General features: G+C 35.1%; 1 protein-coding gene across 7 annotated transcripts in view; it reads left to right on the top strand.

Moving 5' to 3' along the window:
* Positions 1-20,117, top strand: part of SETD2 (SET domain containing 2, histone lysine methyltransferase) — a 114,540-nt gene that overhangs the window by 58,137 nt on the left and 36,286 nt on the right. For 3 of the 7 annotated variants that reach the window (XM_032458643.1, XM_032458644.1, XM_032458645.1), the window contains 2 exons: positions 865-1,527; positions 17,436-17,484. In XM_032458643.1, the coding sequence (XP_032314534.1) occupies positions 865-1,527; positions 17,436-17,484 (712 nt within the window). Of the gene's footprint in view, positions 1-864; positions 1,528-4,146; positions 4,428-6,099; positions 6,158-17,435; positions 17,485-20,117 lie in introns of those variants that run through there. The other 4 variants (XR_004312186.1, XR_004312187.1, XM_032458646.1 and 1 more) reach the window with 4 other exon arrangements.

The following is a 20,117-nucleotide window of genomic DNA, read 5'->3' on the forward strand; positions in this document are numbered from 1 at the left end:
TGAAAGATCCAGTTTGTTGCTAAAGCCATGGTTTCAAAAAGATGGGAAACCATCTAAAAAATTAGTGAAGAGCTGAATTTTGCATGACAAGAGTAAGAACATTTTGAGGAGTAAGTAACTATTTTAAAAGATCTAAGTAAGTGTATACTGATAGCATTGTTAGTGGCGTTGTTATATTTTATACTGTCCCATGAAATGCACAGTATTTTCTAACTTGATTTAAATGTAGTTCTTTTTAATCGTAATTTCCAAAATAATTCCAAAGTCACTTAACAATATACTTTTAAAAACAAAAGCATGAGAGTGAGCAGATGAGTGATTGTCTTGTCTCTATCCTTCTAGGAGATTTAACAATAAGTAGAAGTTGGGGAAGCCTTGGGGTTCTTGAAGAACTACATTGGGGAGCACTATCTGCATTTTTTTGTGTGTATACAAGACATTTAAATATATATTCATGCATAGTTCCAAAGCTTGTATTGCAGTCACTTGGGAAGCTTTTTCGAAAAAGATATCTAGGATGAGTTCCAGTAGTGTATCTGTTTTAAAAAAAAAAACCTACCTGGGTTTGAGAACTATTGATGGGGAATATTAATCAAATTAGTCCTGTTTGATACTGTGAGCAGTCACCTGCTCCACAAAATGACCACATTTTGCTGGTCAGTCTTATTAAAACAGTTTTACTTCCCTTCTAGAGGGAAATAATATTGTGACACTTAAATTCTTCTGTGGTTACAAGACTTAAGTCTTAATAAAAGAGTGAAAAAAATTACTACTTCTGCAGAAATGATCTAAGTCCCATCCAGAGGTTTGAAAAGTTAACTATACAAAGTGATGTGATTTTTTTCTTTAATTGTGTTTAATCAGATTATAAAGACTTTGGAACATTTACCCATTCCTACTAAAAATATGTTGGAGGAAAGCAAAGTACTTCCTATTATTCAACGTTGGTCTCAGACCAAGACTGCTGTCCCTCAGCTGAGTGAGGGAGATGGGTATTCTAGTGAGAATACGTCACGTGCTCACACACCACTCAACACACCTGATCCTTCCACCAAACTGAGCACGGAAGCTGACACAGACACCCCCAAGAAGCTAATGTTTCGCAGACTTAAAATTATAAGTGAAAATAGCATGGACAGTGCGATCTCTGATGCTACCAGTGAGCCAGAAGGCAAAGATGGCAAGGAGGACCTTGACCAGTTAGAAAACATCCCTGTAGAAGATGAGGAAGAGTTACAGTCACAGCAGCTACTCACACAACAACTACCTGAATCTAAAGTTGATAGTGAAATTGCTATGGAGGCCAGTAAGCTAGCCTCATCTGAACCAGAGGCTGACACTGAAATAGAGCCTAAAGAAAGCAATGGCACGAAACTAGACGAACCTATTGCTGAGGAAACACCATCCCAAGATGAAGAGGAGGGTATATCTGATGTGGAGAGTGAGAGGAGCCAGGAACAGCCAGATAAAACAGTAGATATAAGTGATTTGGCCACCAAGCTCCTGGACAGTTGGAAAGACCTAAAGGTAAGAAAACATTTTTCTTTATTTTAACCTGAATTAGTCAGGTTTTGAGTTCCATAAAACTTAAGTTGAATTACCTACTTTTCTACCTATGTGTATTTTTGAAAAATGAGATACTGTCTCTCTGTCAGCTGATTATAAATGTTTCAAACATCTTTTAAACCTTGGCAAGAGATATACTAGCCAAACTGATACACAAATGTCCCCCTTTTCCTCATTTACAGGAGCATATCACAACAGTGAGTTCAGTCATTCAAGTGCTCTTTACCTTAAAAAACAAAACCAGAAATCCTTTGCATATGAAATGGGATTCTACATTGAAAGAGTCTATGTAAGAAAAAAGAATGCTTAAAATAATTGGAAATTAGTATTGGATTAACGAGAAATTAATTTAAAATTAAGTGGAAAGCCAAGGTGATTTAGCAGCTTCTCATCAAAAATGATTGAACATAAATTAGTAAAACAACCTTATATGGAACTAGTTCATATTCAGTATCGTTGTTTCTGAAATAGGCCTGCTCTTAAATGCCTGTTTGGTCAAAAGGTGTTACCTGAAAGAAAAATAAAGAGAGTTCTGGAACCCTCACACCTAATACTTATATAATCACTTATTAAAGTATGTAGCACGATGTTCAGGGTTTGCTTTGCAGAGAGCCCAATCTGGGTCTTGGATAGACACAGGAGTTAATAACAGGGTGAGCCTAGGAGACATGTGATAAATTTTGATTATAAGTGATCTGGATCTGAGATCCCGGTCTTGAGGACCCTGTGGGAACAGGTTACTTCCTAGCTTCTATTTTTCTGTTCTTCCTCTCTTCTGCCAGAGGTGAAGCAACCAAATAAACCACCAATACAGATTTGCAGCAAGATGAACACCTGAATCCTCTCCGTTCCCAGTTATGACTACAAAACTTGCCCATTAGATACTACCATTTGACCCATAAGGAACTGTCCTTAAACTGAGCAAAATGAGTAGATGGTTGTTTGTGCACTGTTCTTATTTTTGGCATTCATAATTTGCTGTTTTGAGACCCTTCTTTAAGTATGGTGTGGTTTCAGCTCTCGTTTACCCATTTGAGCTCTTACTCAAGCTACTCTTTGATTGCTCACAGTTCAACGTAAACTCAGCCTTATTAAGCCTTATGATATCTGACCTTTTTATAAATATAAAAGGAAGGATTCATAGTTAATCTGTTTATGACATAACATGTGAACGCAGGAACTGGAGTTTGAATTAATTGAAAGAGCTGCTGGGACAGTTACTTGTGTGAACCTTTATTTAAAGCCTGCTTTGTGAAGGCACAGGAGTCCCTGGAAGAAGTCCTTGTGTTTGGAGACTGCTAGTAGGGCCTGTACTATGACTGGCTCAGTAAGGAAGGTGGAAATGGAGACAAGCATACAGGTGAACATAGAAAAGGCCTTATAGACATAGTTTTAGAGAGAGAGTGGGGTTGTAGACCTAGTAGTTCACTTTTGCCTGAGAAGGCTCTGGTTGACATAATTAAAAAAAAAAAATAGTCATCTTAATTTCTCAAAAACCTGTCTCTTCTTAAAATCTGGGGAAAGTAAGATTTTTATTTCTCTATATGGTAGGTTTTTTAAAATTATAATGATATATCTGGAATATCCTTAACTCAATTAAGTATAACTGGTAATTTAAACTCACACTCCAGACATAAATTTTTTTGAGTCCTACAAAATTATTTCTCCCCCTCTCTGTTATCCTTTTCATTCCTACCTGAAAGATCAAAGTGGTTGTATAGCACTATGTAGCTTGGTGATCCTCTTGACTTGAGGTTTAACACTTTATTTGTACTTAAAATATATCCATCCTTCTTAACTTTCATACTTTGGATTTATCCTAATTCTAAGCATCAAGGAAGTCATTAAATAAAATTCTCCTTTAGATTTTACAATTTGCTCTGGAATCATTACCCATCTAGAACTGCATTACTGAGAAATGTTTTTACTTGATTGAACTGTGATGTTTTATTATGCATTTGTGCTAGGGTTCTTAATTCATCTGTCATTCTAATTAACATTTACCATGGTTCTAATTTCAAGACTGATTATGTTTGTCCTTTTTAAAAAGTGCTTTAGCTAGGGAACCCATAATTTGAACATGTCTTAGAGAAACACCTTGACTTGATGTGATTACTATATATCCATACTATCCCGGCATTGAAAGAGTTAACTACTTCTGTCTGACTTCCACCTGTGTGTTCAAGTAGATATTGGTAGAAATGGATATGTGTTATTCAGCCAACCTTTATTAAGCACCTGTTCCCAAGCACTGTTAGTTTCTGATGTTAATTCCAAGATTATATAAAAAAGCACTGAACTAAGATTGCAGTACTTTAGCCACTCCAAGCTTCCCTGTCCTTCGTGGGCCACTGTAACATTGCTGGACACATGTTCCACTTGGCCTTTCTACACACTGGATGGAGTGAAGAACTGAAAGAGGTTGCTTCAGATTTCTTAATTTTGCTGTAAAGGCAGACTATAGGGATCATCAGTAAATGAAAGAGGGTGGGAGGGAAGGGAATGAAGCTTCATGAATTACTCTTTGTCCTCCCAGATCTGATGATGATCCCCCTTGTAACTTGAACCATTTCCATCTAGCTTCTCAGGGCAGCAAGGAGCTTGTTAACATCACCAGCTGACCATGTGTCTCCTTTTCTCAACTCCATTTTCAACTCCGTGCTGAAGAAAAACAAGAACCTAGCGTGCATTCTGTGAAGAAACAGGAAGATGGTTGGGAAGTTGGATGATGCATGAAAAATATAATAGGTGAAAAGAGGACAGAGGTGGTTAACTCTGGCGCCGGCGTTATTTTGGTGCGTCCATTGCCGACAATGGATGTCGTTCTGGGAAAATCCCGACTCCTGGCGAGAAAGGATTAAGTGAGCTACTTTTTCTATACCTCTATACACAGGACCACTGCCTTGGCTCTACAAGGCTTACACATTTTTGACACCTAAGTAGACCTCAACAAGAAGCATCACTTAGCACATTGTTGCATGTGAGCATACGTTCATTTTCATATGGAAATTACCTGGGCTACATTTTCAGCAGGGAACGTGTGCATTTATTCCTGTTTGCAAAAGGAATTGTTGTACATCATCCCTCATGCTGAAAATATACCCTAGACTTCAGAGCAAAACAGCTGGTTATAAGTTGATTAATTATAACATGACTGGAAAATCTTCATTCATTTGGATCATGAGAAGAGGTAAGGTTCCTGTGAATTTGGCAGTTTCATTTGCAGTTAGACAGCTGATAGACTGTGATGGCTAGTGATTCCAGAGCCTCTCTTGTAAACACTTAGGTTACAGGATGTGTCTCTCTCTTGATGATGAAGTCTGAGTAGTTACAGTTTCACCTGGATTAGATCATTTAGGGACATTTTGTATGTGTGATAAATTGGACTTTTCTTAAGGACAATTCTTACTGTCTTTTTCGTCTTTATCTGAAGACGTTACCTTTAATTAAACATTATTTTCCTAGAAAGTTAAGCATTAAGCTCTATAGGAGGTCTAAATAAAACAGAGAGTTACCCAACTGAAAAGTTTTGAGTCACTGCTTAGAATTTTGGCTCATAACTAATATTGTATGTGAAATCTACTGTGTAACATTTTAAAATGAAATGATGTCCCCTGGATTTCTGTAATAAATTTCAGAATCCTTAATAGAGATTATTCTGTATCTGTAAGGATCACTATTACTTATCCTTTTCTTTAAAATTCAAGATTGCCTTTGTGGAGCACTATTTTAGGTACTACTACATTGAATTTTTTTTAATTAAATATCTCACTTGATAAAAAGCAAATATGGTCTAAAACTCGTTAGTAGTCCATTTTTTTAATTTAATTTTTTTATTGAAGTATAGTTGATTTACAATGTTAGTTTCAGGTGTACAGCAAAGTGATTCCATTATACATAGATACATATATGTATTTTTCAGATTCTTTTTCATTTTATGTTATTGTGAGAAATGGAATATAGTTCCCTGTGCTATACAGTAAGTTCTTATTTTTTTGTTGTTTTTATTTTTTAATTATCAGATATTTTCATCTAAATTATGGCTGGCCCAATCTGCCCTGCTGCCTGTTTCTATAAAGGAAATTTTTTAGGAAACACAGCCAAGCTTGTTCATTTACATAGTCTGTGGCTGCTTTTGCACTGCACTGGTAGAGTTGAGTAGTTGCTTCAGAGACTGGATGGCCAACAGAACCTAAAATATCTACTGTCTTGTCCTTTACAGAAAAAGTTTGCCAATATGTAATTAAACAATAAGCTACAGAATCTGGCAGCTCTGAACATTCTGATTTTGAATGATGTCATTTTGACACTTTATTCTTTTGGATGAACTCTTAATTGTTTCCCTAAAGGTATAATGATCATGTTTCCATAGTTCATGAAGTTACTTTCTTTTTTTTTTTTAAGTCTTGACTCTGTTTAGGGAAAGTTAATTTAAGTGATTTGGATGTAGGGCTGTCTGAGAAGTGGAGGAATATATATGTTATAGAATTACTGACTAGAAGACAGCTTTAAGGAATATTGTTCTTCCCTCAGGACCATGAGCAAGTTAGTTGGAAACTTAAGAAGAGACTTTTCAAGTACAGATAAATTGGTATGTTCTAGTTTTATATATAACCATAATGAAAATATGTAAATTGTCCTTCTTAATGTTCTTAACTTTTGATTCTGATAGAATTTCAGACTTACAGGAAAACTGCAAGAATACTATTCTTTATGTACTCTTAAGTAATACACATTCTAGTGACAAATCAGCTCAAAGTTTCTCTAAACCCTTCATCCAGTTTCCCAGTATTAACATGTTACCAAATTTATCATTTACTATCATTTTCTCTTAATTTTTTTTATTTTTAAAGGTTAAGTTACAGATATGATGCCCACTGCCCTTAGATATTTAGTGTATATTTCATAAAAACAAGGGCATTCTTCTATATGACTTGAGTATACTTACCAAAATCAGCAAATGACAGTGACACAATACTATTGTTTCACAGACCTCATTCAAATTTTGCCAGTTGTGCACATAATGTCCTCTATAGAGAAAAAAAAAATTCTGATCCAGAATCTAATCAGAGATCAAGTATTACATTGACTTGTATCTCTTTAGTATCCTTTAATGTGGAATAGTTTCTCAGTCTTTGTCTTTTTTAGACTTCACATTTTTGAAAATTTTTTAATTTTTTAGGATATTTCTTAATTTCGGTTTGTCTGAAGTTTTGTTTGGATTCAGATTATACATTTTTGTCAGAAATATTGTGGTAGTGTTCTTCACATGATGTTGATTTATCCCATTTACTGGTATTGTCAACTTTGATCACTTAGTTAAAGTTGTGTCTGCCAGGTTTCCGCAATGTAAAGTTAGTAGTTTTCCCTACACATAGGAACACCTTTGGAAATAATTTTCTGTTTTTTGTGAAATTTATCCATCCAGTGAATTGGTCTGAGTCATTAACAACTATGATTGTTACCAAATGGTAATTTTCTAATCCATTATTCTTTTTACTTTTTGATTGGCATTCTTTTGTAAGCAAGAGCTTCCCATTCTCTCCCATTTAGTTATTCATTGATTTATATCAGTTTAGACTCATGGATTCTTATTTTATTCAGTGAATTATGATCCATTCTATTTTTTTATTTGGTGCTTAAATTATACATTATTTGTCCAGTGGGAGACACTTTATGTTTGTATCTGTGTGATTTTGACATGTTTTCATTATTTTTTTTAGCCTGGTACAACATACTGTTCCAGGCTTATCTTGTACTTTTCCCTTACCCAGCACTGAAATCAGCCATTTCTTCCTGAAGCTCTGGTTCCTTATGGTGGGAAATTATATTTAGAAACCAAGATCTGGGCTCTAGATGAAGTCTTTCCTACTGGGGCATTGCTTGTAGGAGCTGTCAACAGACTGTAAAGTATGTATATTTCTGTATACAGGTGAATGAATGTGTGTATACATGTTGTACTTGACTTCTCTATCATTTCTCTTGGTTTTCGTTGTTACTCTGAGACTACACCCTCTTCTGAATCATTTGAGTTTCCTTCTGTGACTCTCACCTATATGTTAAATAGTTCACATCTCCTTTTTGCCATTTTACATTCAGGCTCCTGTCATTTCTTACTTACACTGTTGCAGCAGCCTCCTCTATTTGTCCTTCTTGTCCTATTCTTTTCCCCCTTCATATTGTCCTGTATTATGCTCCAGTGATATCTTTTAAAAATATAGATATCATCAATAGGAATCTCTAGTAGCATCCCCAAGATACCCATTATTCAAAGAACAAAGCCTTTAGGGTATGGTATGGGTGGTACTTCTATGTTTATCTAATCTTTTTGCCCCCAGATTTCTCTTAAACACTCAGTGCATGAGTCACAACAGGCTGTTCATATGAATCCACCTTTCCATGTCCTTGTACTGTTCTCTTTGCTTGGAATATCTCCTCCTCTCTTCCTTTTAAAAATCCTTTATTTAGACTTAGAATTGCAGGTCATCCTTTGTGATGCTTTTTCTTTTTCTGTATTTTTAGACAGTGGTAGCAGTCTTAGCAGATTACTAAGATTACTTGCTTAGGTACTTGTTTTCCCTCACTGGGTCATGGTATCTTCTAGGGCGGAGAAGACTCCTTAATCATTGTAGTAAGAGTTACTTTTACTATGGTATCTTTATAGTAATGATTATAAAAATAAGTTGCCACTTAATAATAGCGAATGACTACTGTGTGCCCCCTGTAATCTGTGCTACATTCAGTAATCAAGTTTTCTTTTTGGAAATACACATTTGTTCGTGTCAGAGACTTATTTAAAACTTTTAAATGGTTCTTCATTACACTGTTAAAATTAAATCCACTTTTCTTGCATACCATGACATAACCTGGTCCTTATTTATTCATCCTTACCTCAAGCCTTTCTGGCTCACCAGTGGGACCATGCTACTAATGTTCATATATACACATAATACACACACATACATACATATATACATATCTACTCATTCCTGAAGACTTTCTTTTGTTAAGATGTCTCTTCTCATTTAAGTTTCATCCTTTCCCCTGAAAGCCATTCCTCTTCGTTGAAGACAGAGTATTCTGCCCTTTCTATGTGCTCTTATAGCATCTTTTCCATTCATAGCAGATAACATCTCATAATTGTACATTATGCAAAGGCAGAGACTGTCTTGGTCACTCACGTCTCCCCAGGGCACTGTGAGAACATAGTATGTAGTTTGGCACTTCATAAATATTTCAATGAGGAAGTAAAGAAAGTCCATCTTTTTCTGTGGTACCACACTGCTGCTTGAATCCATAGTATGTATATTTTATTTGATAGGTAGTCAGAAAATATTTGAACGACTGTCATGTAATCTTTACAACCCTGTAAAGTAAGTGGTGGTGTTTTTATCAGCTGTAAAATGGAAACAAACAGGCCATGAGGTTGTAACTTAGCTATAAATGACATAGCTGAAAATTGATTCAGGTCTTCTGATTTAAGTCCTACCTTCTTTCCATTCCTTTTTCTGATCCAGCAAATAGTGTTGCTACATCTTTGCTAGATAATTCATGCAATTATGTATCTTTGGTGAATACTTTTCAGATTTCTCTCAGTCTGTTTCTGTTTTAGTAACTGTAATTCCAAATTCATTCTTAAATCATAGAAACTACCATTTTAGTGTTTTGTGCAAGTATCTTTTTTTTCTTAATGCTGCAGAGATAAATCTGTGATCCATGATTGAACTTCAGCATATTTTCAGAATCCTTAAAATCCTGTGCAGAACTGGGGTTTTCTGGGGCAAGGGTCCATAAATACAAGCAGCTTCTCAAACAGGAATGTGTATAAATGTGGGTTAGAAAAGGAATGAACTGTGGTCCAAAAATGTTTTGTGGATGATCTTAACTGCAGTTGACTAGTGCAACATATAACTACAGTGAAATCATTGGAGGGGCTGTGGTGATTTCTAAGTTTCAATTAGAAAAATTATAGGGAGGTAAATTTGAAAAGTGTAAGGAAAAATCTTAGATTTGGAATTAATTTGCCTAGAAAACAGAAATCTAAAATTTGAAAAATATTTTTCTACCTAATAAAACTGAAAAAGGAGGAAAATAAATAAATAAAATTTGAAAAACATTTAATCATCATGACCTTGATTATTCTTCAGTGATTACTTACTGGCATGAAAGCACTTTTATTTTTCTGTACACATATTTTACTGCTGGGCTTAGGGAGGCCTTGAAAGCAGGCACGTTGTCAGCTGTTCACCTTGTTTTTCAGTACTGTCATAATCCCAGCACATTATAGGTGTGTGTTGAATAAAACTGGGTGTTGCTAAGGTAGATTCTTTGAATTAAAGTCAAGGAGGGTAAGGTAAGAGAAGGAGGAGATTAGAGGGACAAGTTTAAACTGAATGGCAGTGAACTAGGAAGGCTTTTTAAGGTATAGTCCTTGATAAAGTGGAACATTTAGAAGTTGCCTTGGAAATCCCCAGGTTCCTTAGGCCTTTGCCTGAGACCTCATAGCCCCCTCATTGTTTATCCTGAATGCAGTCACAATGCACAGAAGTCTTTTGGTTCTATGTCCACAGCTGCTTCTGAGGCATCTTTTGATTTCTAAAATTCCTGCACATGACAAAATTCAAAAGGCATACTGCAGAATATTTTGCTCCTAACTCTGCCACACGTCCTGTTCCCTGGAGGCAACTAATACAACTACTTTCTTGTGTAGCCTTCCAGAGATAATTTGTGCATATTATATGTACGTATTTTGCCTTTTTTTTTTACAAAGCTGGCACCACTGTTAAGCTCCTTTTTAATATTTTGTAAAGATTGTTTCGTACCAGATTATGAAGAATTTATTTTTCATAGCAGCATAATATTTTATTGTACAGATATACCCTAATCAGTTCTCTCTTGATCATATTAATCAGTCCCCTCTTTTGACCATTTGGTTGATTGCTTTCTTTAGCTTAGCAGCAAGTACCTTTTAGAGCACATTCACATGTGTGGTAATATACATGTTGGATAAATTACTAAAAGTAGTATATTTATGTCATAGTCTGTGTTATTTGTAATTTTGATAGATATTACCAAATTGTTCTTCATAGTTGTACCATTTTAACTCTCATCAGCAATGTATGTGCATAAGAGTGCTTATTTCACTATATCCTTGCCAGCACAAATATTGTGTAACTTTATTTTGGCCAGACTGATAGACAAAAATGGATTATTATTGTAGTTTTAATTTGCATTTCTCTTACGCATTAAACATTGAATATATTTACATTCGTATTTAAAATTTTAAGAACTGTGTCCATATCTTTTGCCCATTTTTCTGAGTGGCTGAAAACTGAAATTAGATCTTACTATCTTTTGTTTCCTGGGAGCCCAGCTGTCTAAAATTAAAAGAGTGTTTCTTGAAGAGTTTAAAAGAATAAATAAAATTTCTGCCCCCTTTTCCCCTCACTCTCCCTTCTTCTGCCCATCTCATGTTATGAGAGACATGGATATTATCTTCTAAATTTTTTTTCCAGTCAAATCTCAGGACCTCTGTGACCTAATGGAGACACGCCTACCCTCACTTTTTGTAATACAGTTTGTGAGATTAAAATGGTAGACTCTTAATGCTTTACTGGGATATGATGATAAGTCATGGTTATAGAACCATTGTCACTGAAAGCGTTTCACAGAACTTACACTGATAGAAAAGGAGCTAGGGTATATATTTGCCCAGTAATTTTTTTTCTTTTTAGACTTGGAGTTGTGTAACTCCATAGACATTGAAGTTATATGTTGCACTAGTGTGTAGAATTGTGAATCAGGTTTCTTTATACTCTGCTATTACTCAAAGATAAGTGTTTTAATATCTTTAGCCTAAATAACTAACAGAACTGATTTAACCATATATTTTCCAAGATGGTTTGTCAGTAAGCCATGTGGTTTCAGTGGGAACCAAATGAGGTTACATTTTATCATTTTGTTTCTCTTTCTTACCTCTTCTAAATTTTCAGTGTTCGGTAAATTCAGATAAATTTGGTATGTTTGCTTCTAAGCCTAAAACTTTAGAAATGGCTGAATATCCTGAGAATATGGTAGAAGTTTTTTGAAATCTTTTTCTAATGTATTCAGTTGTCTTGGAAAAGCTGCTCTCTAAAATGTAACTAAATACATAAACATATTCATATATACGTACACACATATGCACAAATGTATGGTATTCTCAGTATCTTAAAATAGTTTCAACATTGCTTAGAGAAATAAAGGTTATGACAAAACCATTAATGAACTGAACACTAAAAAAATGAATCTCATTCAAACATTCCTTCTCAGTTAACACTAACAGGTTCTTTTCTAATGAGTGATTATCTTTCTCAACCAAAGTCTCACTGTTACAGTAATTGGCAGTGCAGTTCAAATACAATGCAGATCTGTTATGAAATTAAAATGCATTGATTTCATAAAGTCAGTAAGAACGATATGGAAGAAGTTGTAAAGGAAATATACTAGGATAGTAGTCTACTAGAAGCATTTTGAGAAAGAAAAATGAAAAGATTCTGAGATACTCCTGGGAAAAGAATGTTGTTGCATCATATTATCAGTTAGTTATTTGGGAAAAGTACATCAAAAAACATCAACAGTTGACTCATCTTTTGGGAAAGAATTAAAGTTTTCTCTCACATACTGATTTTGGGATTACAAATAAATGTTAGTGAGTTGGTGAATTTGCAGATACAGGATCTATGAATGATGAGAGTTAATGTAATCATAAAATATGTGGCTTTTTGTGTCTGGCTGCTTTTACTTAGCATAGTGTTTTCAGGCTTCATCCGTGTTGTGGGATGCATCCGTAGTTAATTCCATTTTATAGCTGAATAATAACGTAATTGTATGGATATCATTTGCTACACGTCTTTGTATGAGCCAATATGAGATTTGGTGGGGGAGCATATAAACCTAGATGAAGACTTTTTATTTCCCTAATTCTAGAAAAACTCATCTTCATTATTTCTTAAAATATTACCTTCTCTCCTAGAACTCTTTTTACATGAGGTGGCACTTTTAACTTCTAGCCTCCATATGTTACAGTTTAGCGTTCGTATTTTCTTGTCCCCTCATGCTGCTTTTTTGTCTGCTCTCCCGGCTATAAAAATGGCACCTTGCTCAGAGTCTCTTTCTCTTTTTTGTTCTTATTCTTGCTATCAGGAAAAAGATTTGGTTGGCATGTACTACACAATTTTATCTGTACTTGCTAACAAGGAAAAAGTAGTTTAAAAGTTAAATGTTATTACAGAATACACAATATGATCTCTATATAATAAAAAATAAAAAATTATACTCATTGTAAATTATTTTGTACTCCAAGCCTTGTTTAACTCAATAACACTCAATATCAGTGTTAAGTTTTTATCTTTTCTAGGAAAAGTAAGCAGTCTTATAAAGTATTGTTTTGTAATTTTGTTTTAGTTCTTTTTCTGCTGTCTGTTCTGTCAGTTCATTTGGGATGTGTTAAAAATGTGCTGGAGTGCTTTGACAACAAAAGCCCCCGTGCAAGCAAAGCATGCACTCTACCACTGAGCTATGCCCTCCACCCACTGAGAGTACTTTTTGAAACTGTTGGAAGAAAACATTCCAGCTTAGGCCCACGTTAATGACCTGTTAGTAGTAGATGTCTTATTCAAATGTTTTTTGTTTGTTTTTTAACTAAAAATGGATATTCTAAAAACCATATAATTAAAAGTAAATTTTTTTCCCATGAAAGAATGTGTTTACTTAGAATCTATTTTCTTAACATATGAACAAACCAGGTTTCCACAGATAACCATCATAGAACTTGGGCTGTCTTTGTGTCCACAAATTAAAAACATCTCCACACACAACACTTATAAAGGGAAGTTGTTTGCATTGGTATTGTATGAGCTTATCAGTGATTCAGTGTGTATTGATCAGTTTCTGAAGATTGATTTTGAGCCTTTGACTGAAGAGGAGTGATTGGCCAAGGGTAGGCTGTTCTAAGCATTGGAAAAAGTTTATAATGTTGCAGAGGTAAACTTATTAATCTGACCCTCGAAATACATTAATGTTTATGGTTACATATGAGGCCTGTAAACGGCAATCCTACCAGGGATAAAAGAGAATAGGTTTAGTGATTTTAAAAAGCATGAGATATGCAATATTTTGAGCTTATTTAATACTATGTGGTTGATTTCTGCAAATTTTGTTGATCTATTCAGGAAGTAATTGAGTGTTGATTGTATGCCAGACACTGTTCTAATACTAGAGATACAGCAAAGAATAAGACAATCTTGGCCTTTAAGGATTATAGTTTGAGTATATATGAATTTGTGTGTTAGCTGGGAATAGCACCAAGACAGCAAAGAAATAAAACAGGGTGATTTGTAAAGAATATTAGGTGGAGTGGGAAATCAGATTCTTTAGGCCCCACGAGGGCAGTGTTGGTCCCAGAATTTAGGTCTCTTGACTCACAATTCAGTGTTCTTTCATAATATACCAGTCTCTTGAGTAGAGTTCCTAACAAAGTAAAGTGATTTTAGATGAAAGATTACTGTAAATGGAGCCAACTGCAGTGGATATTGTGCCCTGCTGATATGACATGGATATTCCAAACAGTCTTCCAGATCTTGTAGACTAACACTGTTGCCATTTATTCACACAACAGAATGATCTTAAGAAGTGTTACAGTAATCTTTACGTGACTGCTTTCTTCTCAGTTTTCATTTTTATGGGACTTTGGAAAAATTCTATTGCATTTTAGGGCTTCATAGTAGATAATCTGAGTCTCCAGCTTATAATTTGTATACAGCTTTGACATTATGAAGAAGAGTATCAAGTTTGTAATTCCTAGTGCTTGGGTGTATGTTAATAGAACTTGTTTCCATTGGTGTTAGGCACACACTAATAATAGCTTTTGGTCACTAGTCAGTAGTATCCATTTTGTGAACATCAGAATACTTTTTTAAAACATTGAAGTATATTTGACAACAGTGTATTAGTTTCATATGTACAGGTGATCAGAATACGTTTTCTACTTAGCAGTTGCTCTAAATTTTTGAATGGAATTAAGAATATATCTTTGAGAAGCATTTCCTCTCATACATTAATTGCCACCACATAATGGGTCCCCAGCTAGAGGTCTGAAATAAATTACTGTAAATGTTTGTAGTGAATACTTGTAATGCCAAGACCTTATGCAAAAGAAACTAAATGGGTTAAAATTATGTAATTCTTAGTTGACACATGTATCCCTCAGTATGTCTGTTTTAAGCACCCTTTGTGAATGAACATGTCATCTTTTGGAGTGCCTAGGTTTACAGAGTACCTAATGCAACAGTCATTTTCAAGCTTTTTAAAATTAGCAGAATACATATTTCCCTATATTGTGAGTAGATGCTGATAAATGGCATTCTTTCTTTTTCCCAAGTTTGGTAACCCCTCTGAGAGTGGACAGAGAATTGAGACAGAGCTAAAAGTATCAGCTTTGTCCTTCCTATCTTTATCCCTGACTTATCATACCTACAGCTAGACATCAACAGTTAGACAACTCCAGGCATCCCTCAGAGGAACAGATTGGAATTCATCCTCTCTGCAGGCAGAAGCACCCCAAGAGGAGAAAGAGCCCAGATGGCTCTGAGGACAGGCATGCATAGTTCTTTCTCTCAGATTCTCCCTTGTGAAGAGGAGTGAGTGAAGGCTGTTAACAGACGCCGGTAGTTCACTGGTTCTCAACCTTCCCTGGATATCAGGATCATCTGGGGATCTTTTAAAAAATGCCTGGGACCCATGCCCAACTTTTAGATATATTTTGTCTGGGACAGTATTTCTATAAAAGTTTCCTGGAGTGGTTTAATTGTGCAGCCAGAGTTGAAAATCACAACTCTAATGGAAATCCTACATAGGAAAGAGAGGCTAGGATGGAGGATGCCACCTACATTTGTGCGTAAATCCCCAAAATGGTACTCTTTCCCAAAATAATGCTGCTGTGTCATCTAGTACAGATGATAAAAGTACTCTGAAATCAGACCATATGATAGCATCATAACCTTGGGCAAGTTGCTAAGCTTTTTAACTAAGTTTTCCCATTTGTAAAGTGGAGATAATGATTTCAGTGGGTTTTTGTGAAACTCAAATAAGATAATGCACTTGAAATGCTTAGCATAATACCTGGCACGCAGGATAAGTGCACATTTAATTATAACAATCATTATCTTTATTAGATAATTTATCAGCATGAGTGGAGTATTGAAGGATTTTTAAAAATCTGTATTCAATTTTTAATTTTTTTTAATTGAAGTATAGTCAGTTTACAATGTTGTATTAATTCCTGGTGTACAGGATAGTGATTCAGTTATATATATTCTTTTTCATTATAGCCTATTATAGGGTATTGGATATAGTTCTCTGCTATACAGTAGGACCTTGCTGTTTATCTGTTTTATATATAGTAGTTAGTATCTGCAAATCTCAAACTCCCAATTTATCCCTCTACCTCCCCCCTTCCCCCCCGGTAACCACAATTTTGATTTCTATGTCAGTGAGTCTGTTTCTGTTTTGTATATAAGTTCATTTGTCTCTTTTTTTAAGATTCCACATGTAAGTGATAATGGTATTTGTTTTTTCTCTTTTTGCCTTCACTGTGTATGACAGTCTTCAGGTCCATCCATGTTTCTGCAGATGGCATTATTTTATTCTTTTTTATGGCTATGTAGTCTGTTGTGTGTATATTCCACATCTTCATCCAGTTGTCTGTTGATGGACATTTTAAATCTATATTCATATAGATTGCCCTGTATCTGTAGTCTACATTTGTCACTTTTAATGACAACTGAATATTACATCTTGACCTTTCCTCAGTTGTATGATGTATGGGTTATTTCATTTTCCACAATTGTTGCTAGGACCAGCAATCATGTGGAAACAAGAGTTCTTTGATTTTCTTGGACTATAGTTCCTTAAAAATGGGATTACTGAGTCATATAGGTATGATCAGTATTATGAGATTACTCTAAAGGAAGGGTTTCATATGATGTACCATTGAGAATGTGTGGGTTTGCCATTTGTATACTCAACCAGGTGACTGGATAAGTAAGTGTGTGCCCAAGAGCTACTTATGGACTAGAACAGTGAGAGATTCTCAGGAAACAATCATTTCTAGGCTTTAGATTCATACAGCAAGAAAAGATACCTCAAGGCTTAAAAACATAGTTTACATTTCTCAAGAACAGTTTTGGTAGAGTATTAGATGGTATTTGAGGAGCAACAATGATCTAATACTTATTTTTCATTTTTTAAAATAACAATAGCAGTATAAAAGTAGATATTACATTTGACCATTAGCCAAGTTGGTTTTGTACTTAACAGAAAAATATGCTGAATAGCAGGATTTTGTCTTTACACATGAAATATTTCTGAAGTGTTTTTATATAGCTGAGTTATTACTAACCTTTCTTCTGTTAAGTAGGGATGGCAAGTGAGATGTTAGAATTGTTTGTGTGAAGGCTCTCAGTTAAGGGACTATAGACAACTTCATTTTATATGCCGAAGGCATGTGGAAATTAAGATGATCAGGAGATGTGTTCCTGCCAGAAATAAAATGCTCTAGTTACTTAGTATGCTACTTGGCTAATGTAATGTGATCATACAAGCCTGGTAGACTTTTAAAAATGTGTGTGTTTGTGCTGTGTTTTTACTTGTTTTTATGGAAACAGGATCTGTTCTTATCTAAAGCCAAATAGAAGACAAATTTTGGAGAATAATTAAATACCAGACTGTTCCTTTGCATTTCTTTGTTGCCATGTGAAATCATTCAGCTTCAAAGCAATCATCACTTCCTCTCTACACTAATAATCCTTCTTGTGGTTTATTTTTTGCAGGAGGTATATCGAATTCCAAAGAAAAGTCAAACTGAAAAGGAGAACACAAGTAGGTATTCAGAGATACTTTATGTATATGGCTTTACAAATATTGTTTTAGAAATATGCAGAGGTAACATAAGGACTTCAGCTATTTTGTTTTGAAACTAGATAATATGTAATTAGGTAAGTGAAATATTTGGTGTAAGTTTGAAAACATGCACTTTTATTCTTTCTTAGTAGATTTTTGTCAAAGGAGATGTCCCTTTACCTGTGTTGTTGCTTTCCTTGAAGTCATGGTCTTTTAGTAGTTTTTTCTGTCATTCGTTTCTCTAGAGCAGACTTTCTTAAACCCGTACTCCTAGAAGTCTGTAAATTTTTTCCCTCTAGATGGTTGTATGCAACATCCTTGGTGAGCATCCTTTTTTCTGAGGAAAATTCAAAAGTTGCATCAGATTCTCAAGGAGTCAGTGCCCCTCAAAAGGTGAAGAGTCATAATTACAGAACAAATAATGAGACCATTGCAGTCTGATTTCTGGGCTTTACCACTTGGTTAGGTTTCCAGCATACTTCTTTTGAGATTAAAGCAATGGAATCAGTTATCTTGGCTATTGTCTGTCTCTTGTGCCCTTCCAGCACTGACACAGTATAGGGTGAAGGAGACAGAATAATCATGTTTAGACAGAATAATTTTTGGTCTTCTTCTTTATTTTTTACATGAAGAGCTTTTCATATCTTAAATCTTACTAGTTAAATAACCTTACTGGTTAAAGCCCTATAAAGTGTTCTTTACATCATTGTTTTATCTTTTGGGTATTTTTAATTCTACTGGTTTAGTCTCTTCATAGCTAGATACCCTGCTTTAGGGCCACGAAGAATTCTTCTCATAAGAAAGCAGGCATGCATGATTGAGAGGGACTGGTTGGCAGAAACCAGTGACACTACTACATAATGTTGATCATCAGAGGCTAGCTCCTCTGGGCCCCCTGAGTTGAAATCATTAGCAAGATAGGCAAAGCTTAAATACCCACCAGGCCCCTCCCCCAGTATTTTGCAAATATCTTGTATGGCCTTCTGAGAGATGTGGGGCATGGGCTGTAATGGACAGCTATAATCTTTTCAGGGAGCAGCTGTTTGTGTGCCAACTTTAGTCTTAGCTTCACATATGGAACCCCCTCCCATCTCAGACTTTCAGATTAAAGAAATGCTTATAATGCAGGCCTGACTTCTGTTACCCCTCAATGTCATGCAGTTAAAAAGCTTAGAACTTTCAGAATTCATAAGAATTGTGAAATACTTTGGGAAATATGTAGTCTAGCTTTATTTTCATTTTATAATATGAGAAATAAGGCCTGAATAAATGAGATGATTTTTTTTGCCTCACATATTCTGAGAAGCTGAACCAGAATATAAACTGTTGGAATGATTCCTTTTTTTTTTTTTATTTTACCAAAATATAGTGAAAGAATTGTCACATTTTAAGGAAATTGACACCAGGGCAATGAACCTGGGTTTGAAGGAGGAAATAGAGTAGTCATGGGCAGATCCAGATGAAACTAGATAATAATACTTCATGGAAGGATGTTGTACTAATACATTGTGAGCTGAACAGTTTGCTTTAATTGTACAGCATTTTCTGTCAGCATGTGGTATGAGATGAGTTAGTTCTGTTACCTTCTCACTGATAAATCCTCATACATGGCTGTGTTTATGTAACTGTTTGGTAAATAAGTGGAGTTTTGGGCCATCTAAAAGAACTATGAGAATGGTATTTGCAAACCTGACCCTGATGCTCAGGAAAAAAACTGATAGTATGTTTTTCTGAGAAGAGAAGGAAAAAATATAATTAATGTTTATTGAGAATCTACTTTGGCTGTGAGAGATATTTTATAAGAAATTCTCTCCTCATGAAGAGGCAGTATAATTAGTCAGGTAGCAGTACTAATATGCACAAAGCAGCAGCATGTAATACCAGTCAATTTGTATTGAAATGTTAACTGGTGGGATTTAGACTTCTTAGGAAAATGAGAGACTTGGTGGCACGATAGGTGGAAAGTAGTACTTAGGACAACTTTTGGGAGCAGTGGCAGTGGAATTGGGTGAGGATAACATAAATGAGAATCATCTAGGTAAAGAGACTGGAAAAGGTTAACCACTATCTTGAATAGAAAGCTGGCATTCTTGTTTTTGAAGATACAGCTCTCTGATAATTTCCTGAATAATCACCGATTATCACCTATATTTGAAATATTTGTCTTTTGAAATTGCGGTTTGTAGAAAGTTGTCTAATCCTTTTTTTTTTAAAAGAGACTTTTCTTAATTGAGGTTTTTATGCTTAGCATGCCAGTGTGCTCTTCTACAAATTGTAGATACGCAGAGTTACGGGGCAGTGGTAGGCTTTTACATTTTGAACTGACAAACAGACTGCCTTACAGGAACATATTGAGAGCATGTGTTCCCCAGAACTTGTTAGAAATGATGAAGGCTTGGACTGAGACTTTGGTGGAGAAAGGTAGAGAAGGGCATTGACGGAAGAGACTTTCAAGAAGTAGAGTGCACAAGCACACAAGACCAAATTCAGGACTGGGTACATGAAGGAGGAGTCCATAGAACTATTAGTTGGGTAGAAATTTTATTCTACAGCTGATACACTAATCATAATGGAGAAAAGTGTAGCAAGTAAATTTTTTAAAAACCCTTTTC

Source organism: Camelus ferus, chromosome 17 (genome assembly GCF_009834535.1).
Source record: "Camelus ferus isolate YT-003-E chromosome 17, BCGSAC_Cfer_1.0, whole genome shotgun sequence".
In the NCBI taxonomy this organism is placed as follows: domain Eukaryota; kingdom Metazoa; phylum Chordata; class Mammalia; order Artiodactyla; family Camelidae; genus Camelus; species Camelus ferus.